This window comes from Bufo gargarizans, chromosome 9 (assembly GCF_014858855.1).
Source record: "Bufo gargarizans isolate SCDJY-AF-19 chromosome 9, ASM1485885v1, whole genome shotgun sequence".
In the NCBI taxonomy this organism is placed as follows: domain Eukaryota; kingdom Metazoa; phylum Chordata; class Amphibia; order Anura; family Bufonidae; genus Bufo; species Bufo gargarizans.
The window spans coordinates 176,897,081-176,922,000 of record NC_058088.1 but is presented as its reverse complement, the minus strand read 5'-3'; the positions used below and the strand labels follow the sequence as shown (position 1 = coordinate 176,922,000).

The 24,920-nt window shown below is 46.6% G+C and overlaps 1 protein-coding gene across 2 annotated transcripts; it reads right to left on the bottom strand.

Annotated features, from left to right (window-relative positions):
- Positions 1 to 309: 309 nt before the first annotated feature.
- LOC122946661 (ceramide kinase-like) lies at positions 310 to 24,416 on the bottom strand. 2 transcript variants are annotated; one of them, XM_044306420.1, is made up of 13 exons: positions 24,145 to 24,416; positions 19,962 to 20,063; positions 17,051 to 17,173; positions 15,187 to 15,315; positions 13,350 to 13,413; positions 8,949 to 9,094; positions 7,225 to 7,299; positions 3,293 to 3,445; positions 2,766 to 2,871; positions 2,504 to 2,562; positions 1,285 to 1,496; positions 996 to 1,180; positions 310 to 764 (listed from the first exon to the last, which is right to left on the bottom strand). In XM_044306420.1, exons 1-13 carry the CDS (start codon positions 24,260 to 24,262, stop codon positions 704 to 706), a joined length of 1,533 nt encoding a protein of 510 aa, XP_044162355.1. In that variant the 5' UTR covers positions 24,263 to 24,416; the 3' UTR covers positions 310 to 703. The 2 variants fall into 2 exon arrangements, with proteins under 2 accessions (XP_044162355.1, XP_044162356.1); XM_044306421.1 differs by having other exon boundaries at positions 1,285 to 1,493.
- Positions 24,417 to 24,920: the final 504 nt, after the last annotated feature.

Below are 24,920 nucleotides of genomic sequence, written 5' to 3'. Positions count from 1 at the left end.
GTGAGTCCAGCGTTTTTTTAATTCAGAGCTATAGCCACTCCTCTTCCCACCTGCTGCTGATTCATATGGAAAATAATAAATCAATCAGCAGCAGGTAGGCGGGGAGAGTCAGGAGCTCATGAATATTCAGGACTCATCATTATGAGCTGGAGCTTTTCAATACAAGAGGTTGGCAGATTGACTGGGTCAATTAAACAAAGTGAGCCAGCATTTTGCTAAGAAAATCAGTTGCTTATGTATGTTGCCCTTAGTTAGGACACCATAAAACTGGTGACAGGTTCCCTTTAAGTATCTCCTCCGACACGCATGGAAGCTGAACGTTCCCTTTAATCCAGCGTTGATTCTTTGCAGATATAAATAATTCCCACAAGCTCCGGGCTTGTCCTGGTTTCTCAATGTTATAAATTAGCAACAACCCCATCAGGAACCCCCATTATGGGGTATATGGTTAAATATTGGTACTACTTCTACATTATAAGGACCCTTAGCCTTTTAGCTTCCAGGCATCTGCTGGAGATGTGAGGTTTTCTCATAAGACTTAAAGTGCTTGGCAGTTTTGTGATGTCGGGTGGTGTCCGGCCAGCAGGCAACCAGTGGGAGCAAAGTTTGCTGTGCCAGCAGCAGATATCAGTCCTTTAGGTCATATGAAATGCCCACATGTGTAACACGTTGAACCTTTTATGGGGCTATGTAGGAATTGTCCTCAGCTGCACAAGGTGCCTTCAATCCCCCGGGCAAACAACTGGATGAGCTGGTGATGGACCCTGCAATAAAAAAGAAGGAACATGAGAATCATTCTATGACTCTTCTGACTGCACATGGTCCACCATGACTATGCACAACATCCCTATCTCTTCTGAGGAGCAACATTAAGAGGATATAGAAGAAGAACTTGCCCAATAGCTAACAAAGCAAGGACTGTGATAATAATGGATGTAAAATTCTGTAACAGCAATTGTCTATTTGTTGTGATTTTAGTAAATGGTGGCCCTCACCTCACACTGAGCGGTGCGCAGTTCAAGATCTCCCCATCACAGTTCCACGTGCTGGTGGGTGATGTGTTCCCACACGGACACACGAAAAATCTCTTTTGATGACGGATTTCCTCTTCCTCATCCAGTTCTTCAGGGGTGAAGCGCATGGCACGGATCCGGTGCACTTCCACATTGGGCAAGTCAAACTGTCGGAATAGAAAATGAATGACTCTATATTAGGACTGAAGACTTAGAAACAAGGACTAACGATGGTAGCACCACGACCATTCTCACCGGTCCTGTCTCCTACCTGGTCTTTGCGGTTGGTATACCGGCTGAGGTGTCTCAGGAACTGTACTGTGCTGCTTTCTTGCACTAGAATAAGATCGGCAGTCCCGTCCGCTAAGTGTGCAGTTGGGGAGAGGCCATCTTGACTCTTGGGACAAGCACTGGACATTCCAGTAATGTTGATTGCCAAGAAGGAACCGGTCACCTTCCTCCAAGTCTCCGAGCAACCATCTGCTTGAATAGCAAGGAGACATTAGGCTGTGCTCATGTGTAATATAGATTATGGAGGACTGTTTTTGAAGAATCTACTTCAATGGGTATTCTGGTTTATTAGATCTGTAGTAGTCCGACTGCTGGGACCCCCAACGATAAAAATCCCAGTATCTCGCTGCACCATCTTAATGAATGGAACGACTGGTTGAACATGTACCATGCCACTCCATTCATTCTCTATGAGACTGATGGAAATACCATGAGCTGTGCTCGGTGATCTCTGGCATCTCCATAGAGCAGGGATCAGCTGCCGTGAAACTACAATTCCTAGCATGCACACTTACTTGGCTGTCCTTTGTAACTCACATAGAAGTGAAAGGAGGATTGTGAGAGTTGTAGTTTCACTACAGCTCCATTAATTTCCAAAATGTGGTGGGATATGGGTCTCCCATTCTTTTGATCATTGGGGGTCCAAGTAGTTGGACCTCAACCAATCTAAGGCGTCAGTTATTTGATCAGTTATTTCGATCAGTTTTTGTGAGCCAAAACCAGGAGTGGAGGCTACACAGAGATAAGGTATAATGGAAAGATCTGCAACTATTCAGTGTTTTTGACCCGCACCTGGTTTTGGCTCACAATAACTGATGGAAATAACTGACGTGTAAACAAGGCCTAAAAGTTATCCCCTATCCTGTGAATAGGGGATACGTTGATATAACTGGAATTCCCCTTTATGTCTGATGGCTGAAAGAGGTTGTTTAGGGCTATTTGTACATGATAGTCTCAGGGACCACACTGTGTGAGACTTTTAGGCTACGTCCACACAAGACGCAGTATGTAGCAGAAAAACTTGCTTGAGTTACATGCGGATTTGGGGTGGATTTTGATGCAGATTTCACCCTGCGCATTGCAAACGGTAAAATCCGTGGTGTAAATGGACATGTCCTCACATTACATGTTGACTTGACTTTCTGCATTTGACGGAGAAGAGTTGAAGTGTAGAACATCATTCCTACATGTCTACTTACTTGGATATTCCTCTGCCGCCTCTCGTAATCTATCTGATGACTCAGAACAGACAAGACACCTACAAAAAAATAAGACATTAGTGAAAGAAAGGAATTCACTGTATGTAATCCTGTCTTCTGTAGCCATATGTTACTCATTTAGAGAGCAAGCTCTTTGGTGCAGTCCCAATATTTGACATTACATTGTCATACTTGCAGCAATGTTACATCTGCATATCCAGACACAGTGAAATATAAGAAGGAGGAGGATGAGGAGCATTACCCTGCCCTGCAGCGAGTGTTGTCTCTTGGGCTGGAGTTGCTGTCACCGGCCTCCTGGAATTCTATGGTTCCTCGGTATGACCGGTTAGAGAGTGCCATCTTCATGCCTACAAGGAGAAAACATGTAGTTCAGCGCAAGATATAGCTAACGAGCTTTTTAAGTCCAATGTTATGATCCTCACACTTCCATCTTCTGCTAGGAACCTATGAGAACTGGGGTCCCTGTACCTTGCGTTCACACCATTCTTAGTACAGCTACATACAATTGACATAGACCAGGGAAGCCCAACCTGTGGCCCTCCAGCTGTTGCAAAACTACAACTCCCTGCATGCCTGGACAGCCTACAGCTATGACAGCATGCTGGGAGTTGTAGTTTTGCAACAGCTAGAGGGCCGCCAGTTGAGCACCCCTGACATAGACAATAGGCCAGGGGTCAACCATTTTAAAATCTCTCCTACCTATAAGAACAACCCTCAATTTATAGGACAACTCATTGCACTGAGTGGGTTTAATGCAGTGGATCTCACCTGCTAGATCATATCGTATAGGTCCCACCCAGCGCATGTTCTCACTCTCCCTCAGGACATCACCAAAGAAGCCATAGCCAATCAGCGACACAGAATATTTCATCAGTTGTCCATCGTGATATGACGCGCAAACGTCCATTGGTTGTGTGTCACCTACAAAAAGACAAAGCCATGTAGATCACAATCCATCACAAACTTCGGGCACATCTTTAATAAGCTTGACATTCTCACAGCAGCAAGAATCAACTTAAAGAGTGTGGCGAAACCAACCTCGCCACTGGGTTTTGGAGAGGACTGTTTAAAAGCCTCTTGCCTCAGGATTATGGCCCATAGTAACTGTAAAGGAGAAGACAGACCGGCCGCACAGCTTAAATCTGTCTGTAGAATTGTATTTTATGTTATTATGCGTTCGGTTAAATTGTATGTTATGTGAGGGCACCCAGATAGCTAATATTATTGTATTCGTGTATTCTGAGTGCCATTCACCTAATGATATGCACTCAGACTTGAGCTATCTGGGGATATGTTAAATGTCTGTGTTTGCTGTGGGGGTGTGCCATTGTGTGTTTGGGTGGTGATTCCTGTCCTGTTGTCTCCACATGTGTATTGGTGATCTCCCCTTTGTCCTGAGAGATAATTGGATTGTCTTTGGTCGTCTCCGGGACAGAGGGGAGGAAACCATGATGCATTGTGGGGATATGTTGTATCTGCAACAAAGTGTAATAAAAACCAGGCTGGGTGTGCCAGCACTTCAGATCACTGCTGACCCTCAAGACGGAGCCTTGTCTCGTTATTGGGGGGATTCCCTGTATGCTGTTGGAGACTGATTGCCAGGAGTGTAAGCTGACGGATACGCTTTTCCTGTTCGTCTGCCGGCAGCTACTTGCGAGGTTCCAGTTTGAAGTGCTATTTTGTATCCAGTTTGGGAGGTTGGTGTTCTGCAGTAGCTGTGCCTGTCTCTCGGAAAGGGGCATATCGCCTAAACGGATTTCAACCCCTTGTCTGCTGAAACGGTGCCGTTACATTGGTGGCAGCAGTGGGATCGTTCCTACAGCCAGAAGGACAGCTACAGGAGACACCATTTCTTTGGATTCTACAATTTAAGGGCAACGCATGTCCCAGTACAGCGACCCTAAAAGCACCAGGATGGAACCAGCAGTGTTATACGAGGAGGAGGACCTGGATGGCCGGGATGCATTAAGGAAAGGCATCTGGTACCAGGCCCTGGATAATCTACAATACCAGCGAGGTGAGAGTCTCCCCAGTGAAGAGCAGCGGTTGCAGAAGCAAGTGGCCCTGCGGATGTCCTTCCTGGGAGAGCAGCCCCTGGAGGAATGGGTGAAGGAACTAGAGCACCGGGTATGGCAGGAGCTATGGCTGGAGGATGCCTACCAGGCGCTTTGGTGGTATGTGGCACAGTTTATACCCTGGACAGCTGAGCATGACAAGCCAGAGGGAGAGGAGTTTGATGGTCCTGGCTTGTTATGGGAGTCCTTTGCAGAGCCTGACTTCGGGAGCCCTGCACAGTCCAGACTTCAGGACATTTTCTATGAGAGGGAGGCTAGGCATGAGTGGGATGACCCCCATGAAGTAGAGAAAGACCTGGCTCATCTAGCAACCCTGGAGTGGGAACTGGAGCAGGACTACCGAGATCTCTTCCACTCCATTGAGAAGGCTCAGCAGGACGGTAAGGTGACAGACCCAGATCCAGACCCATTCAGCTGGGCAGATATTGTTGATGTTTACTGGGAAGAACCCCAGGTGGCCGGTGGAGATGGGACCGAGGTCTCTCCACCGGTCCTGCAGGGAATTGGGAGCCTAGTCTCCATTCCCCAGCGGCAGGCTGAGTTACAGGGGGCAGAGGTAGTTGTTCCTGCCCCCCAGCAGCAGAGTGATATGCCGGGAAGGCAGTGTAAAGTGCAGGGAGAGGAGAGCAGCGGCCTCCCTCCCCAGCGGCAGGCTGAGTTACAGGGGGCAGAGGTAGTTGTTCCTGCCCCCCAGCAGCAGCATGATTTTTTGGAAATTGGGAGCCGAGTCTCCATTCCCCAGCGGCAGATGGAGTTACAGGGGGCAGAGACAGTCGGTCCTGTCCCCCAGCGGCAGAGTGTCCTACAGGGAATAGAGAGCCCAGTCTCCTTTCCCCAGCAGCAGGACACTGTATTGGGAGCGGAGGCGGTCGGTCGCACTCCCCAGCGGCTGGAAGTATGTATGGGAGAGGAGCTCGTTACCCCCTCTCCCCAGCGGCAGCTTAACGCACCAGGGGGAGACAGTAAGCCCCACAACTGTGCAGATGGGACCGTGGTCTCTGCACTTACAGCACAGGGGGTAGAGACAGTCGGTCTCCCCCTCCAACAACCAGGCTCCAACCAGGCTTCTTCCGTGGTAACGCTGGCACCAGGGCTGAGTACCGCTGATCCCTGCCCACAAAGCAACCTCCACTCCAAACCAGGGAGCAACACAGAGACCGGGAGTACCAGCTTCCAACATAACTTTGGTGGATTCACTGGACAGAGACATGCTACGAAATTCAGCAGGTCCAGTATTTTGTTGTGGGTGGCCTGCCAGACTAACTCAGGTACCGACCGGCGTGAGGTCAGGTATCTGGTTAGTCTTCCCTGGGGGGGGGAGATGTGTGGCGAAACCAACCTCGCCACTGGGTTTTGGAGAGGACTGTTTAAAAGCCTCTTGCCTCAGGATTATGGCCCATAGTAACTGTAAAGGAGAAGACAGACCGGCCGCACAGCTTAAATCTGTCTGTAGAATTGTATTTTATGTTATTATGCGTTCGGTTAAATTGTATGTTATGTGAGGGCACCCAGATAGCTAATATTATTGTATTCGTGTATTCTGAGTGCCATTCACCTAATGATATGCACTCAGACTTGAGCTATCTGGGGATATGTTAAATGTCTGTGTTTGCTGTGGGGGTGTGCCATTGTGTGTTTGGGTGGTGATTCCTGTCCTGTTGTCTCCACATGTGTATTGGTGATCTCCCCTTTGTCCTGAGAGATAATTGGATTGTCTTTGGTCGTCTCCGGGACAGAGGGGAGGAAACCATGATGCATTGTGGGGATATGTTGTATCTGCAACAAAGTGTAATAAAAACCAGGCTGGGTGTGCCAGCACTTCAGATCACTGCTGACCCTCAAGACGGAGCCTTGTCTCGTTATTGGGGGGATTCCCTGTATGCTGTTGGAGACTGATTGCCAGGAGTGTAAGCTGACGGATACGCTTTTCCTGTTCGTCTGCCGGCAGCTACTTGCGAGGTTCCAGTTTGAAGTGCTATTTTGTATCCAGTTTGGGAGGTTGGTGTTCTGCAGTAGCTGTGCCTGTCTCTCGGAAAGGGGCATATCGCCTAAACGGATTTCAACCCCTTGTCTGCTGAAACGGTGCCGTTACAAAGAGCATCTGTCAGCAGTTTTGTGCCTATAAAACTGGCTGACCTGTTGCATGTGCCCTTGGCAGCTGAAGGCATCTGTGTTGGTCCCACGTTCATATGTGCCCGCATTGCTGAGAAAAATGATGAATGGAGTGGTAGGGATAGCTGTTTGCTGGAAACCCAAGGTCAGGGGGCCTGGCATGGTGCAAAAGCAAACGGCTGTGGCATCCAGTGACTAGTTCTTGTCTCTTCTGCCTCCAGTCCCAGAACTGTGTCTTGCCATCTGCATGCAAGTCCCCACTGCCAAGCCATCAATGCCCTCAGCGGTGACTTATGCAGCTCAGTAGTCACGTGTCATTCCTGCAAAAGTCACTGCTGTAGCCATTGAATGGCCACCAGTGATGACGTGCATGTAGATGGCACCTCACGGGATTGTTAAGTGGCTCGGCTCAATCTGGTCAGTCCCCTGACCATATGTTCCCAGTCTTGGAAAATCCCTTTAAGAATCAAGAAATGCAAAGACTTCACAATCAGTAAATTCATCTTGACGTACCGATAATGATGTGCAGGGCTGACGTCACTGGGTCATTGATTCCCATTGTTGCGAAACATACACAGTCAGTCGAGCCTGGAGACGAGGACACGGAGGTGAGAAATTATACATTATAAGGACAAGGAAGTACAGAAACGCCCCTGATTTAAATGCCACTTGCAGTCTTAAAACCAATGATTTATTTTGCTCCAGTGCATCTAATATAAAAATGAAGCAACTCTGCAAATCCTGATCAACAATATCTTTCTGCATTGGGTTTGCAGCTCCTATGAAAGCTTATGTGTCTCTATGGTTAGAAACAGAGGTGGACATGTCAAGCAGGCAAAGGGGGTCCCCGCCGCCCTAAAAACAATATGCAGGCGTCCCACTGCCTAATAGTTTGAACGTTGGGGACTGAGTTAAAGGGAAGCTGTCACATGGAATTCCCACCAGCACCAACGTATGCTCTAGCTGTTTAGCAGCATTCTAGCCATGCTAATATGTCGAAAATCTACTTACTGCTTCGGGAAATAGTCCCGCTGTTTGGACTGTGATCACGCCCATTGTGCTGCGACTGAGATGCCAAGCAGAGTCTGATATGATTACATTAGCTCCTGAAATCTCGCCCTTCTGCTTCTCGGGCATGCACAGTTAAAGCGGCACGGAGCTTCACATAAACGTAGTACTGTGTGTACATGAGAAATAACACTGCTTCTGGCCATTATATGACTTGTCTCTGCCATTTTTCAGGACTTTTTCTCTGTGCTTGCTGAATGTCTAGTTTGAAGATCTCTCAGACATGGTGGGTGGACACTAGCTGCCATTCACTGCACACAGAAAAAGTAGAGGAAAATCTCTTTCCTAACTGTCTCACAGTCACTCAGAAGCAACCGCAGGATAATGGAGGACATTACTGGCCTGTATTTACGTGAATAAAGCACTTGTGCTGAGCTAGAACCTTCCTATGTAGCGGTGTAGTAATTCTGGGTGTGTGAGTCTCTCACTCATTTCCTGCTCACTCCTCCCCCCTCCCCTCTCTATAGACTTGCATTGGCATCATAATATGATCCTCCTGCAGAGATGACCCCGTCCTGGACTGGAAAAAGGCAAAGTGAAAAGCAATTAAAAAGAGGGGGGCGAGGTGATAAACAACTAGACATTTCTTACTGATAAAATATATTGCAAAGTTTCTTGTGTTCACTTGTACTATTGATTTATGCAAGTTTTGTGAAAAGTTAATGGCCATTAAATCCAGATGTACTCTGCCCGGCTTTATCTGTGCACTGTGCATGTGTCAGAGGCTGCGAGTCCAGGAAACAGGAACAAAGAGAGCAGGCACAAGATTTCAGGAGCTAACATAATGGTGTCAGACCATACTTGGACTGTCAACCAACAATGGGTGTTCTTACATTCCAAATAGTGTGACTAATTCCTGAAGACTACCCACCCAGATGACTAGACCCTTACCACACTGGTCACATTTTCTACAAACTAGCTTTTCTAGAATGCCGCCTAACAGCGATATAACTGGTTTAATATATGAATTTCACTTGACCCGGATCCCTTTAATACATTTCTTACTGGGGAATTTTGGGGCAATCATAAGAGGGTGCTCTACGATAAGGATGGTGCTCTAAAATTAGGGAGCAAGGGACTCATATACAGTTCTTTACTGGATGCCCACTGGTGTCCATTCGCGTCGTACATAAAGTGCTCTGTTACTGTATTATAGATGTGACTTTTACCTGCCGGTATAATTCCGATCCGCAGGTTGCAAGGTGTTAGTTGCGCATCCTCTTTGTCTTCGCAAACTCCGCTGTCATACTGTGTACGACTCACCAGCCCGTGGAGCAACTCGCTGAACATGCCATCCCCTCCAACACACACCACCCTGCACACAATGGGAAAGACATGTTGGAAACATTGGCTTTGTCTATGGTCATACTTTCATCCAGGAATGACAAATCAGAGAAATCTGTCTTCCCCGATCATGTTTCACATGGTCCGCAAGATACAGTTAAGGTCCTTTTACCTGCATTCTGGGCCATAATGAGCAATGCTTTATCCAGGCTAATGCAAAGTACATTGTGTGTCCCCCCATACTTTCACATTATGTCGGCAGCACATCCTTTGTTTACGAGGGGAGATGTGCTGCCGACTAGCGAGCACTTCCACGCGTACCTTACCGATCGAATGAGTGAACTGCTTGTTTGTTGGGTGATCGCTGACCAATTTACTCAGGTCTATTGTAGTGTACAGGAGCGAGATGCCCGTCACTACTGAAGGGTCACTTGGGTACTGTCGTTCCCCCTGTATTTATGGGGAAGTTGGTATAGAATATCTTATAATGTCATGCTATGTATTTTCCTGTTACTGTGAAACGTGCATTTTGCAGGCCGGCTAGGGTGTAGTTCCAGCTCTGAGTCACTAGAGGGAGCTAGGGAACCCTAGGTTATATAAGGCCCAGTCAGGAAGTAATAGCAGTTGGAGGAGGGTGTTCAGACAGTGGGAAGCAGAGGTCAGAAATGATCCTGTGTCTGAGAGAAAGCAAGGCTATGGGCCTGTGAGAGCAGAGCAGGCCTGAGGCCTGCCGGCTAGGAGAGGGTAGTAAAGGCCCTGTAACCGGGTTCCGGATCCAAGGAAAAGGTTCCCCTCCTGAGTCACCAACCGTTCAGCTGAAGCAGCATAAGTGAGCCACAAGCCAAGACACAGACTACCACAGAGGCCGATCAGATAAAGCGAGAGGTACTCAAGATAACAGAGGAGGTACTAGATAAGGACAGCTTCAAGGGTACGCCAGATAAAGGGCATTAGACCTTGGAGATAAAGTCACATGTAGCAGGACCAGTCAGGAATAGTGAGCAATCCGCCTGTACTGCATCTCCTGAAATCAACACTCTGTATAATTCATCGCTAAGACCGGCCTTTCTGTAATGTCAAGAACCATCTGTATTCTTCTAAAACCAACCGTCTTTTATGGAACTGTGCACTACCAGTGTCCGTGTATTATCCTGACTGATATTCAGTAAAAGTTCCAGTTTTTGTTGGCTATCCTGTGCTTGCTTCATTTGTCCACCATACTTTACACGGCGTGTCACCGTTTAATTGACACTGGCGTCACGAACTCTTTAAATACCTGCCTGTTCCAGTATTTGCCCCAATTGAAGACGACAGTGGATCCCAGGTTAGTGGTCAATCTGCACTACAAAGCCCAGCACACACTACTGACCCCCTGGGACACTGCATCGCTCTTTTTGGCGTCACGAACAGGATCCGCATACTTCTACAGTGCAGAGAAGTGTGAACTGTGTGCTTTAACTATTCCACCACCGTATTACAAGGACTGTAACCTTTATTCCTAACTTGTGGATTACAATTGTGCCTGGGAGGAATTGGAGGCGCTGTACTGTGTTGCGCTACCCCCAGAGAGAAAATCGCATTTGTGGACTGTGTTTTACTGGACTTTTCATCATCCTGCTTGCTGTCAGTGAATTGCAGCATCAGGACATCTAAAATGGCCGCCGGCGCCATGAGGCTTTTTACTGCGCCATCAGGATGTGCAGAGGCGCGAAAACTTGGCGCGAAACCTTCCCAGAAGAAGGAGGAGACGATTGCCCTGGAGCGCCACCCACCTTGAGGAGTGATGACGTGGCTGAGTTCCTGGGTGAGTTACGCCTGGGAGGCGGGCCTCAGATTGAGGTAGACCGGCCCCGTGTGTGGGAGGAGTCAGTGTCGTCCTTGCACCCAGTGAGAGAAGAGGAGAGAGAGCGGCTGGACAGCTGCCAGCGGGCAGAAGAATGTGCTGAGGCCCGACGTCAAGCAGCAGCTGCCATTGTTACCCCAGCGGTCACACCCCCTGGACCTCCGGTAGATCCGACCACCTGCACTAAAGCGGAACTAGAGGCCCTGCGCAAGCGGGTGTACTGGGTGGCGGACCTTGGCTGCGCTGGAGGAGTGCAGTGGTTTCCATTCCCGAGGACGGAGGCCGAGATGGAGGCCGTGAAAGATAAACCTCCCCCTCTAAAAATTGTCAGGGGAGACGGGTTTCAAATGTGGCCGTCCTTGCCGGAACAACTGCTGCAGGTGCCATATGTCGACTCGTCGTCAGAAGAGGAACATGATACCCGGCTGTGAGTACTTTTGCCCTCTTGTTCCTTTCCTTAATGGCCGTTTGTCCCTCCAGTTTGGCAGAGCTGGTGTAGCTCGCTGCCAGTTACCCACGGCCGGTGGCATTCTGATTCTATAACGTGCCACTGTGTACCAAGGCTTCCAGCTGCCTGTGTTTTTGTTTGGGACATCCGGTTTTGCTGCTGAATTCCCGGTTGTGCCTTGAAGTTGTTGCACAAATTTTACCCCTTTTACCCCCATTTCAGGTTGAAAAGACATTTTTATGTCAGCACTATTTTAAAGGGTAAGCAGGACTTGCCAGGATAACAAGGCCCTGGTATTGTCAGAGTCCTGTATTGTCATTTTATATATGTGCTGCTGACAGTATTTAATAACCGGTTTTTCTATTCAAGTATATGTGCCCAGAGATGGACTTCCTATGTGCAAGCCTCTGAGAGGTTAATTTATTATGGACTTATTTATTGTCATGGACTATCCTGGTTCTTTCAACATCCGCTGTGCCAGGTCAGCGCCCCCGTTCCACTCACTATCCTGTGAAAAAGAGAACGACGCCCCTTGTCACCGCACTTCGCCATTTCCAATTGGGTCTGATAAGAGTGTAAATGACATATCTGTATGCGTGCATGTGTCTTCCTCTATTGCAGGTCATGATTCCAGTTGGACGGGCCCTGATGGAGTACGAGGTCGTACTCAGCTTAAAGCAGCGGGGTATGTAGTGTACAGGAGCGAGATGCCCGTCACTACTGAAGGGTCACTTGGGTACTGTCGTTCCCCCTGTATTTATGGGGAAGTTGGTATAGAATATCTTATAATGTCATGCTATGTATTTTCCTGTTACTGTGAAACGTGCATTTTGCAGGCCGGCTAGGGTGTAGTTCCAGCTCTGAGTCACTAGAGGGAGCTAGGGAACCCTAGGTTATATAAGGCCCAGTCAGGAAGTAATAGCAGTTGGAGGAGGGTGTTCAGACAGTGGGAAGCAGAGGTCAGAAATGATCCTGTGTCTGAGAGAAAGCAAGGCTATGGGCCTGTGAGAGCAGAGCAGGCCTGAAGCCTGCCGGCTAGGAGAGGGTAGTAAAGGCCCTGTAACCGGGTTCCGGATCCAAGGAAAAGGTTCCCCTCCTGAGTCACCAATCCGTTCAGCTGAAGCAGCATAAGTGAGCCACAAGCCAAGACACAGACTACCACAGAGGCCGATCAGATAAAGCGAGAGGTACTCAAGATAACAGAGGAGGTACTAGATAAGGACAGCTTCAAGGGTACGCCAGATAAAGGGCATTAGACCTTGGAGATAAAGTCACATGTAGCAGGACCAGTCAGGAATAGTGAGCAATCCGCCTGTACTGCATCTCCTGTAAATCAACACTCTGTATAATTCATCGCTAAGACCGGCCTTTCTGTAATGTCAAGAACCATCTGTATTCTTCTAAAACCAACCGTCTTTTATGGAACTGTGCACTACCAGTGTCCGTGTATTATCCTGACTGATATTCAGTAAAAGTTCCAGTTTTTGTTGGCTATCCTGTGCTTGCTTCATTTGTCCACCATACTTTACACGGCGTGTCACCGTTTAATTGACACTGGCGTCACGAACTCTTTAAATACCTGCCTGTTCCAGTATTTGCCCCAATTGAAGACGACAGTGGATCCCAGGTTAGTGGTCAATCTGCACTACAAAGCCCAGCACACACTACTGACCCCCTGGGACACTGCACTATTATCAGGAATAAGTGATAGTTTAATCATTTATTCCCGATTATTGGCCAATGTAAGGGGGCCTCTACTGAGATTTTTGGTATTAAAAGTGTTAACTGCATGAAAAAGACTTAAAGATGAGCGAATCAATTTGTACCAATCAAAGTCGTTCAAAAATCAGCCTTCTTGAGCAGTGAGAGCCAGGTGAGATGTTTTTCCCTGTCAATCAACGGGGAGGGGGAGTCACTTGAGAGGCGGGTCCATCCCCTCGCTGCTCAGGAAGGATATTTTTTGTACAAACCGATTCGCGTGTCTGTAAGACTTACCCATCGTATGTCTGTAGATCTGCTTCCATTATATAGTCTCTTGCATGGTTCGCTCGAGTTGTTTCTGAAATAATGGAAAAAAAGCAGGAATTAGAATTCCAAAAATTTAATTAAAGGGGATATTTGACTGGGACCAGTTTGATACTAAAGGTTCTCAGGTCACCGTGTAACCAGTAAGAGAAAGCTGCTGATAGGCACGTCTGGCAGCAGTTTATCTCCTCAGGGCAACAGGATCGGGTAGCTGAAATGCAACATACCCAATACCCCTACATATCAGATCAGTAGTGAGCAAGCTCCAGCATGCTATCTGTTGAAAAACCAACTCACAACAGCTGGAGCTCTGAAGGTTGCTAATATCTGGACTAGATGGTCGTCCAAACCTGCCAAAATCAGTGGCTTTGGCCGACACACAAATTTTTAAAACAACTTTGCATAAATCAATATTACAAGCAACCACAAGAAACTTTGTAATATGTTTTATCAGTGAGAAATATCTAGTTCTCCTGATACTAGTTCCATTCCCCCTGCTAATGCCTTTTTCCCGCAGGACAGGATCATCTCTGCAGGAGGATAATATTATACATGTCAATGCAAGTCTGGGGAGAGGGAGGAGTAAGCAGTAGCTGAGGAGACACACACAGACTGCACAGCTACAAAGGAAGTTTATAGCTCAGCACAAGTGCTTCATTCACAAAAATACAGATTAGTATCTCTCTGTAATGTTCTGCGTGTTTTGTGGACTACTTCTGAGTGACTGTGAGACAGTTAGGAAGAAGATTTTCCTCTACTTTTTGGGTGTGCAGTGGATAGAAGCTAGTCTCCTCCCACCATGTCCGACAGTGGTTGACTATTAGACTAGAGTTCAAAGATTTGACCCCATCCATTTCTATATAGCTTTTCAATTCCATTACAGCTTCCTTGAGGGTATTATCTAGGTGTCTCATAGGCATCATTAAAACAGTATGGTTCCTTGTGAAAGAAGAAGACCATGAGGCATGATTGCTTGTATGTAGACTATATACTCAAGGCTGGTTCACACCAGGCTGCAGCTCTAAATTACAGGATAACAGCTTGTTTTCCAAGGCCGCAATACTCATGGTCTATCCTCAGGATAAGTCAATAAAATTTGATCCTTCGGGGGTCTGACTTCCAGCACCCCTGCTGATCATCAGAATATAGCAACCACATTGATCCAGCAGGCACTTCTTATTTTCGTCACTGTCTACCTAGATACAGCACTGTACATAAAATTGAGGTTGTGCCTAGCAGCTTACAGCAGCCCTTCAAGTGAATGGGACTGAGCTGCTGTGATGAGCTGCAATACCAGGCCCAACCACAGCTATCTGTATGGCGCTGTGCCGCGAGTTCAACCCCCAAATATTGATGGCCTGTCATGAGGATAGCCCATCAATAGTCAATCCCTTAAATTGTTATTCCCATCTGAGACAATGGGTCTGATAGGTGTGGGTCCCACCTCTGGGACCTGCACCTACACAGAGAACGGGGCCCACAAAGTTGTGGAGCGCGCACTGCACATGCCCAGCTCCCCTCCCCTATTAATTTCTATGGGGCCGCCGAAAATAGCCGAGTACTAGCTCGTCTGTTTCCATCTGCCCCATAGACATGAATGGGAGCGATGGCCATATAAGTGTGGTGCGCTCCCATTCACTACTATGGGGAGAGCACTTAGTGGTGGCTGGACCCGGGGAAAGCTGGGGTCCTCCAGCCACCACCTTCCCAGCTCCATTCTCGGTGTAGGTGCGGTCCCTAGCGATATACCCCCATTGTCTCAGATGGGAATACCTCTTTAAAAAATGTACCCATTATAAATTCTTACCTATCACATCAGTTTCGATTCCCGCCAGCTGGAAGAGGTGGCTTGTGTTACCATAGTAAATTCTTGAAGCTTTACCGCGACCCCCAAACGGGTTAATGAAGACGAGAAGTTTCCTTGGTCTTGTGTGTCCTGTCAACAAAAGAGAGATTTACTGTAAGGTTCATGGTGCAATGAGAAACAGCACAGAGGACTTATCATATAGAAGTATACCGTCGGTTGTAAAGAAGCTGTGCTGACTCCCTAGACCTATAGATAACATAGGGGGTTGGGAGTCATAAGGAAGGAAAAGTAAAGGTCACTGTATTCAGCATGTCAATGGTGATCCTACTGGAAGATAGGGGGTATGAAAGTAAATTTTCATGCCATAGCCCTGCAAGTCTGTCAGTGGCATACAGAATACCGTACACGGCAGTCTGTATTCTGCCTATGGAGCAGACGGCAAAATAAAGGAACTAAAAGATACTAAGATTAGCTGCATATGGTCCATGGCCTGGTCCAACAAATGAGATGGTCAGATCCATCAATGGCCGGAAACACTTCCTATTTTCTGTGTATATTACCTTCATGTGAGGGTTCAAGCAACAGCCACCCACACCACGATCTTACTTACCCATTGGTTGTGACTGCTTCAAAAAGAAACTAGACTCTCGTTGAGGAAGACTGCTCCCCATTTACTGTCACTATCGAGACTGCTTCCCAATAATAAGTAAGACTCCTCTAAACGAGCGAGACTGCTTACTGAAGAACAGAAGAGCGTTCTTAAAATTACTACATATGCATCCCATTCAACCACAATAGGAACATGTCATTTTTAGACAGTTTTTCTTGAGAATTCAGTCCACATAATACCAATTCAGTGCCATATAAGTGACAAGATTTTACTGCTATATACAGCTCATATTCTACCACTTTACCACCATTTAAGGTCAAGATAATACTCCCATGGGCACCAAATACCAAATGGTACCCAAATGATATGCAGCATCAGATAGTATTCAGTTTGAGACTCATTATACTAAGGGCTCATGCACATGGCCACAAATTGTGGATTCGCAAAACACAGATACTGGCCGGAAAGTCATGCCCTCTGTAGAACTGTTCTATCCTTGTCCGCAAAATGGACAAAAATAGGACATGTATTTTTTTCTATTGATGTGAATGGGTCCACATCCGATACGAAAAATTAAGACAACCATACTGAATTAAGACCACCAGTTTTGTATAATAACAGGCTGAACTGGATGGACATATGTATTTTTTCAGCCCTATAAACTATGTTACTGCTAAATCATACTAGTTGTGGTTGTTTTTTCTCCCATGCGGCCACCATCCTTGGCGGGTGGGTGAGTAAACAGTGGCCTTGGCCAAAAATTCATTTTCTCACACCTTGATATTGATGACCAACCCTCAGGATAGGTCATTAATCTCTGATTGGTGGGGGCACCTGGCACTGCCACCGATCAGCTGTGGCCTCTTCAGAGCATACCAAGCATAGCGCTGTACATAGTATAGTGGCTGTGCTTGGCATTGCAGCCTCGACCCATTCACTTGAGATGCTCTTAGGTCAAGAAAATGTGTCATCACTGGCCTAGGAAGAAGCAGCAGATCTTACCAGACTCTTTAAGCAGCTGATCATCGCCCCACCGATCAGATGTTGATGAGCTTTTCTAAGGACAGGGCATCAATATTAAACTCCTAAAAAGCCTCTTTAAAACTGTCCCTGATATGGACCATAACATATGGAAGAGACAAAATCTTAAAGTTCTTAGCATGTACAGATAATGGTATGATTTATTTGCCTTTAGGGCTCCTACTCTCTATCTCGTGCATCTTCATACAATTTATCACTACGGATGCTCCTTACCGATCTCACACATCTTCTTCTGGATGGCCTGCACCCAGCTATGAGCCACCTGGGCATCTGAAGCTGTAAAGGTCACCATTTGAAGAAACCAGCGTTGAGAAGACTTACGAGACACATGATACACTGCAAGATAAAGAAAACATTTTTTGAGTGAAGGAGCAGAGAGAGAACAGGCAATGTCTACTTGTTTCTGAGGTTCACAAGGATGATGACCACGACATCTGCTGGATGTCTCCATTCTGTGGTTGTCGCTTCCCTTTCACTTCCATAGAGCTAAGCTGTCCAACACCACCCATGGATAGGTATGGGGCTCTTTCTAGAACTAAGAAAATTCTAGACCTAGAACTAAGCCTCCATGGTTTTCTAATCTATTTGACAGCAGAGGGTCAATCAAAATGAGGGATCTGATGGTAAAAGTGAGTATGAATGTAAAGCCTTGCTGAGAAGATTTTAGCATGGCAGTTCGCCATTGCCTTGAAGGCTATTCAACAAGATCTCCATGAAATACAGGTCCACACCCTGGTGTGTGTAAAATAAGCTCCTGTGAGTCAGAGCTGCGGGATATTAATGGCTGATGTCACTGTGAAATGCCAACAGAAAAGACGTTCAATCAACGTCCAGCCATAAAGTTCACAACCAGCCGTGGGCTGAGGAGAAGGCTGGATGCTTGACCTGATTTCGAAGAGCCTCGGGCTAGGGACTGTGATATTGGCAGGAGCTAATGTGACAGGTCAATCATACATACAAAGGCTTGGGGGTTGAAGGGGGTCATATTTCATTGAGTACTTTTCCATGACGTAAACCTAGACAACACGTCGCCGAGGTACAACCTTCATTGTCATAACACCATGAAAACAGTACTTTTTGCTGCACTTAACATCATGGCTTCGAAGGTGTACCACATGTTAAAGTGCCATACATAAGGCGCAGTGGAGTGGTGTTTGAGAACCTTAATACTTGTAGGACCATGGACATGCCATCCATTGGGATCAGTGCAAGGTTGGACTGGTCCACCAGAGGATCCTCCGTTGGTCTCAGGCACTGACACAGTGACAGGCCCAAACATGCTGCAGAAAACAAACCCATTTGAAGCCAATCACTTGGGTCTATTTCTTAATGGATGATTCACACATAAGCTTTTAGATAAGGACAACAAAAGTTATGATGGCTGGAGATAGGATGGTGGATGAAAGGTTTCAGATCCAGTGTTTGACTGAAGTACCTTGGACCCAAGGGAGAAAATAATTCTATGAACCTAATCTGACCACATACTCTTCAAGGGGTTGACCAGCTTTCAAACACTTTTGGGCAGCCTGCCAGGCCTTAGGAGGAAGGCATACTTACCTGCTCCCCATCGTTTGGCTCTTCGGTCCACCATGCTTCGGGCCCCAGTTGTCAACTTCTTGGATGGATGGGGGTCAAATGTGCCACTGCATCAACATGCCCCCTCCCAGTGGCACACCAATGGGAGTAGGAAGTATGCTTCCCTTCCCTTCACAAATCCAGCATCACTTGTTGGGTATCGTCGGGAGGCCACCATACACATTAGACTGTGAACCACCAGCATGTAGGCCACGCTCATTTGTTTGGTAGGTTGGGAGCTGTCCAGGATTAGAAAGACATGTCTGCCTTTTTCTGGAAACAGCTCCACACACCTGTCCATGGGCTATTTCTGGTATTGCAGCTCACTTCCGCTAAAGAAAATGGGGCTGAGCTGCAATTCCACACCACACCTGTGGACGGGTGTGGTTCTGATGTTGGCTAAAAGCAGCCATGTTTTTGTAATCTTGGAAAACCCTTTAAAAAGGACCTGTTCCTTCTTCTGACTACTTGCATCCTGCTTGTAATAACACTTCTGGAGCATCTATTCTTATGACTCTAGGTGCGCCATTCCTTTATTATTCCTGCTAGAAGTTATGAATGAACTACCAGCAGTCTGCAATGAAGGTCCAGATGGGCGTTACCAGTTGAGAGTATTATGGCTTTGCGCAGTCTGACATAACTAATCAGTGCTCTGTGCAGGGACACACCCCACCTGGTAAAACCCATTTGGACCTTCATTACAAACGACTAGCACATTATTAATAACTTCTACCAGGAATAGCAAAGGAATGGCACTGCACAGAGTCGTAAGAATAGATGCTCCAGAATTGTTATTACATGGGGGATGCAAGTAGATACTAAAACGGACATGTCAGGAGAGGTGACACTTGTAGCTCCACGCTACGCCACGTGACCGGTTGACAAACAGGTTGTCAACAGTACGATAAACCAGAAATAAGTAAAATAATTAGCTACTAATAAAACCTTTGTTGACTAAAGCGGCCATTAAAGAGGACCTGTCACCGCTCCTGACACGCCTGTTTTAATAGCTTAATGCATTCTTCATGTAAAAACAATTCTGGAGTATCTATTCTTGTTACTCTATGCTGTGCTCTTCCTTTATTATTCCTGCTAAAAATTATAATTGAATTGTTATTAGCCTTCAGTAAGGGTACAGAGGGGAGGTAACAAGTTGGGGGGTGTACCCGCACAGACTGACTCTATCCAATCAGTACTGCCATGTTCAGTCTGTGCAGGTACAACCCCCCCCCCCCCCAACTGGTTACCTCCCCTCTGTACCCTTACTGAAGGCTAATAGCAATTTTTTAATAACTTCTAGTAGAAATAATAAAGGAACAGCACAGCATAGAGTAATGAGAATAGATGCTCCAGAATTGTTATCACATGGGGAATGCATGAAGCTATTAAAACAGAAATGTCAGGAGCGGTGACAGATCCTCTTTAAGGTGGAACTGGATCTCATTGTAATGCTCTGGGAAGGGTTCCCTTCTAATGACTCATGTCCTTCACCCTCCACCGCCTCGCTCTAATTACGGACGTTCCATTTCCTGTCCTCTGTGGATGTTACCTGTGAACTGGTTACTAGGAGCACTCAACTGCTTCGTCTGCTGTTTGTTGTCACCCAGACACACTGTGACAATTTCATTGACTGGAACGGAGACTGTCATACCTGTGCAACGAGAGAGACTAGAATTTAGAAGAGAAAGTCACATAGGAATCATCCCGACCAGAACACACAGCCCGATACGCAGCGTGTCATGGCGCACACTAGGCCTCACATCTAGTGCAGAGATACCGAAATGGAGGTGACCCTACATATCTCTGCCTGTGTTTCTATTCTAGGAGAGGTTGGTAGGACGGTGTACTTTTCTAAATACGAGGCCATGTTCAGACAGGGCAGACATTTTAAGGCTACGTTTACATCTCCGTTAGGAGATCCGGTAGGCTGTTTCCGGCACAAAGCAGCCTGCCAGATCCTGTACTTCACCGCTGCATACCCATTGAAAGTAATGAGGTCTGGCAGAGATCTGGCCAATTTCTGGTATCAATGTCGGGTTTCAGCCGGACATATTCCACTGCATGCAACAATTTTTGGTCCAGCCAACAGTCGGCATTATGTGCCGGATCTCAGGAACAGAGATGTGAACGTTGCCTTACCAACATTTTAGGTTGCGTTCACATCTCCGTCAGAGATGATCCAGCTGCCTGATCTTATGTCGGCTGGACAAAAACCTCTGAATGCAGCAGTATTTGTCTGGCTGAAACTCGGCATTTAGGCCAGATCACCGCTGGACCTCCTTACGGTCAATGGGAACTGGAAGTGAACTACAGAATCCAGCAATGCCAGATCTGGCAAACCTGCCGGAAATGTTCACCGGAGATATGAACGTAGCCTTAGTTGGTAAATTCATGTGTAATTAGGCCCCCAAGGGAACACTCAAAATCGCTTGAGAATGACCATTGCATTAACGCTGCCTGGGACACTCCAAATTTGCCGGGAGAGTCCCTACAAATTTGGGATAGTTGTCAACTATGGGTAGATTGAATGCAGCTTTCTGATACTGATCATGATCAGGCACCCAAAACCTAGATCGGGGGTCAGCAAATCTCTGGCACTCCAGCTTGGGAAACTACATCTCCCAGCATGTCGGCTTGCTCGGCTGTTCTCTCACAGAAGTGAATGAAGCAGGCTGGGAGTTGTAGTTTCGCAACAGCTGGAGTGCTGTAGGTTACTGACCACAATACATGCAGATGGATACGAGGACATGCCGGGAATAACTATATCCACAGCACGCCCGTTCTGTCAAGAATCAGACGTGGATTTCCGCAGATGGGTGAACACCATGGCAAAACCTATGAGTGAGCTATGAGAATTTTGCCAAATCGGACCCTAAGGGCCTATGTATCACAATAGCTTCATAGAAAAGGCAGCCATATTGCCTCCAGGAAACAAGGCTCCTTGGGGGCTACGAGGGTCTAAATGGAGAAGATCTACAAATTTTTCCGATTTGAATGTGCTTCACAGTAACTGAAGACGCAAAAAGGTTAGATGAATTAGGCCTTTTTTTGTGTTAGAGACTAAGAGGTAACAGGACCACATGTCTAGCTACAGGCCACCACCACAGAATCCGGCAGTGACCCATAAGTATACTCCATGCAGGACCAAACCCCTTGCTACTAAGTACTCCTTACCCTGGGACGCCCTGACTTCTGAGTATTACCCTTGCCTGGCTGCACAATTATGGGTGGTCCTCCTTAGTAATGCTCAGGTTAACCCCCTTCACCCTTTATCATAGGAATGGAGACCCCCTTGAACACGAATTTATTCACCGATTCATTTTACTGGTCTAAATACCAATATAATAAACGCGGCCTTCTCGTACATGAACCAAAGGCAGGAAGACCTCTGGGTGACGTCACCTGAGACGGGACACCCCGTTAGGCCTGGTTAATTATAATGACAAATCACGCATGTCTGGCATACTGGACACCCAGCGCCTATTAATTAACACGTATTGCTGTTAAAGGGAACGTTTCATCGGAAATACAGCTCCCATACACATTAGATGTGGCCGAACCCCGCATAATATATACTGCTCCTATTCCTAGTGACGTCATCATATTGAATAGAAAAGGAGTATAAGGTTGGCCATATGACATCTGCCTTCAAGGGAATGTCAGGAGGCCTCCATACACATTAGATGGATGGCCGACCCCTCATACAACTATTCCTAGTGATGTCATCATATTGAGTGAAACAGGAGTATAAGGTTGGCCATACATAGGAGACAGCCTTACGGCCAAACCCCTGTATGGTCAATAGCTATCTCTCCCAACACTCCATACACATGCATGCTCAGCTTGACCAGCTTCTCAGTACTAAAATGGGAGAAAGCGGATGCCAGACACCCCTGGTGACGGCTTATCTTCCAAGGAGAAAATGATTGAGTAAGTTAAAAATCCAACAGCCAGATCCTTATTTCCTCCAACATTTGTCTTTGAGGGAGTGCCGGGAGGCCTCCCATATACATTAGAGGGATAGCCTAATCCTGCTGAAATTCACCAGGCTCAGCTGACATTTCTCTATAGCCGGCTTAAAGGGGTTCTCCAGGATTTTCATATTGATGGCCTATCCTATCCAACTCCAGTGATCCCTCCAATATAACGGGGGTGCCATCACCATATAATAACTGTTATGGTGGTCTTGTATTTCTTGACAGTGGACTTTAGCAGGGAAGACCCATGTGTCTTTCGCTCAAGGATCTTGCAGACTGTTTTAAGTGTGATATTTGCTTTTTGTGGGTGGTGGAATTGCCCTTTGTACTTGTACTACGGTGTAAATACTAATTAAATAGGCTAGGATTCATTAATGATTTACCAATGACAATGGAGAACCAGCAACCAGCCCTGAGTACAGATAAAAGGTGGACAGGGCTATTGTGCCAGGAAAGATAATGGAGGATGGGAATTCCTTGCTCCATTCATCGTAGATTATTGTGGAGTCTGTTTTGGATGACCATCTGAATAGTATCGTGGTCTCCAGACTCCCCTTTGACTGCAGATGGTGGGGGAACATAATGATTGGGCAGTTGGAGTTTAAGATTCCCAATGTTTTCTTGGGGAGTAAAGCCTCCAGCCTCAGTTTATTCCTTCTCCTCATACAGAACACATGTGCATGGAGGATCAGGAGTGGCCGAATAAGCGTTCGTCTAACATCTGAAGTGTACGGCCAGCTTTAGCAACCTCAGTCTTTTCTGATGGGTATAGTGGTAACAGCAGTAGACCACCCATGGTCACCACTGGCGAGTCATCCATCACTGTCCAACTATAACTATCTTCAATGGAGGCAGAACTCCCAAATCCTTGGCCAATCCCTAGACAATGGCAGATGAGTGGGTTAATGAATGTTCCTACAAATGCTCATTCCAATGTAAACATGCTTAGCATGTAAAAAGTTCTTTAAATCTTGCCACACATATGTAGATGATGTCATCAAACATGTGAGGACAGCCTCTATATATGTTATTAAAGGGCTTGTCTCACAATGACAATCCCTTTCTACATATCCTATAAAGCCACATGGACATCACAGAGTTGGGTCCTCAGGAGTGTGAAAAGCCACCAACAAAGAGTGGCTCTCAATCTAGTGGACTCGGCCCATCCATGTAAGACATGGTCAACCATGAGGCGAGTGGGGAAAATATAAAGCCAGCTAGCCTTATACTGCTCTGGGTTTTAGTTGACCACTATGCGTGGCTGAAAATTATCGTAGGAAAATGTTCTATGAGCTGTGGCTCACCAGATAGTTTTCACCTCCATCATGTCCTGACCACATGCATCTACCAGGAGCTATTTGCTTTGCAAAAGCTGGAGACGCAATAGGTTGGAGATCACTGTCATAGAAGAAGAACCCTACTGAGCTTGGTCCAAATGATCCACGTCTTGTATGGTCACCCATTCATTTGAACGAATGCCACGTAATACTACATTTCCTACATTAGCTATTGCGACAAATATAAAACCTAACAATACAATAATAACCCCAAAGGACAATGGTGGCACCATGCAAGATCTAGGTTTGCACAGTTTTTCCATAGCACGTCCCACCACCATAAAGTACTCAGGGTCTGGGGTTGCCAGTATTTTTGCTGAGATTTCCAAAATGTCCCAGGGTCAGAACCAGGATCTCAATGTCATGTAATAAATGTATGATATAACACTACTCAGCAACCATGCCATTTGCCACTTACTTTTCTTCCTGTAGGCCTGTCTCTTGTTAAAGGTCCAACTCAGGGTAGATGGCTCCAGAGCCAGCGACACCTCTGCGCCTTTTATCCTCAGCAGACACATGAAATTTTCCTTCTCCATTGTAATGGTTTGATCCTGGGGTAACGAACACTATAATCTGGCCTTCCAGAATTTGGGTGTAGGACATGCTATGCTCCCCCAACGCCCGTCTTGGATCTTCTGATTTATGGCCCTGTCTACTCTTCCCTCTCAGAGTCCAGCTCTGACTCTCTCCTTCCTCTCACTGCCAAGTAATAAAGTGTCAGCTCTGAGGATAATGACTCCCTATAGTTGCTGAACAGGTTCTGCCTGGAGGAGACTCCACCTCCAGCACAGGGCTTCCTTCGGCGGACATTGTGTACATCACACTAGCAGGGTACACATCGTCCTCTATTGTCTATCCCCAAACAGAGCACCCTGTGAGGAGGTGATTGGAATAAGAATGGGACTGTGTATAGGGATGTTTTGTTCTGCATTGCAATAGGCAAGCCGCTGTGCTAATCCTAGCAGCATGGGAATGGCTGAGATGGAGATCTGAGGTCTATCTAATCATTTTACATTATTCACGCCCCCATTGATTAATGTCAGATTAATTGCCATTTAGAATGTCTCCACACGAGCCTGCAAGATGCAAGTAAATCTGAATGGAGACCAAAGATCTCCCACGATTAGTGCAAAAAATTAAGATCGGACATCACGTAGGACATGGTTACAAATTCTATGAGTGGCGAATAAACCT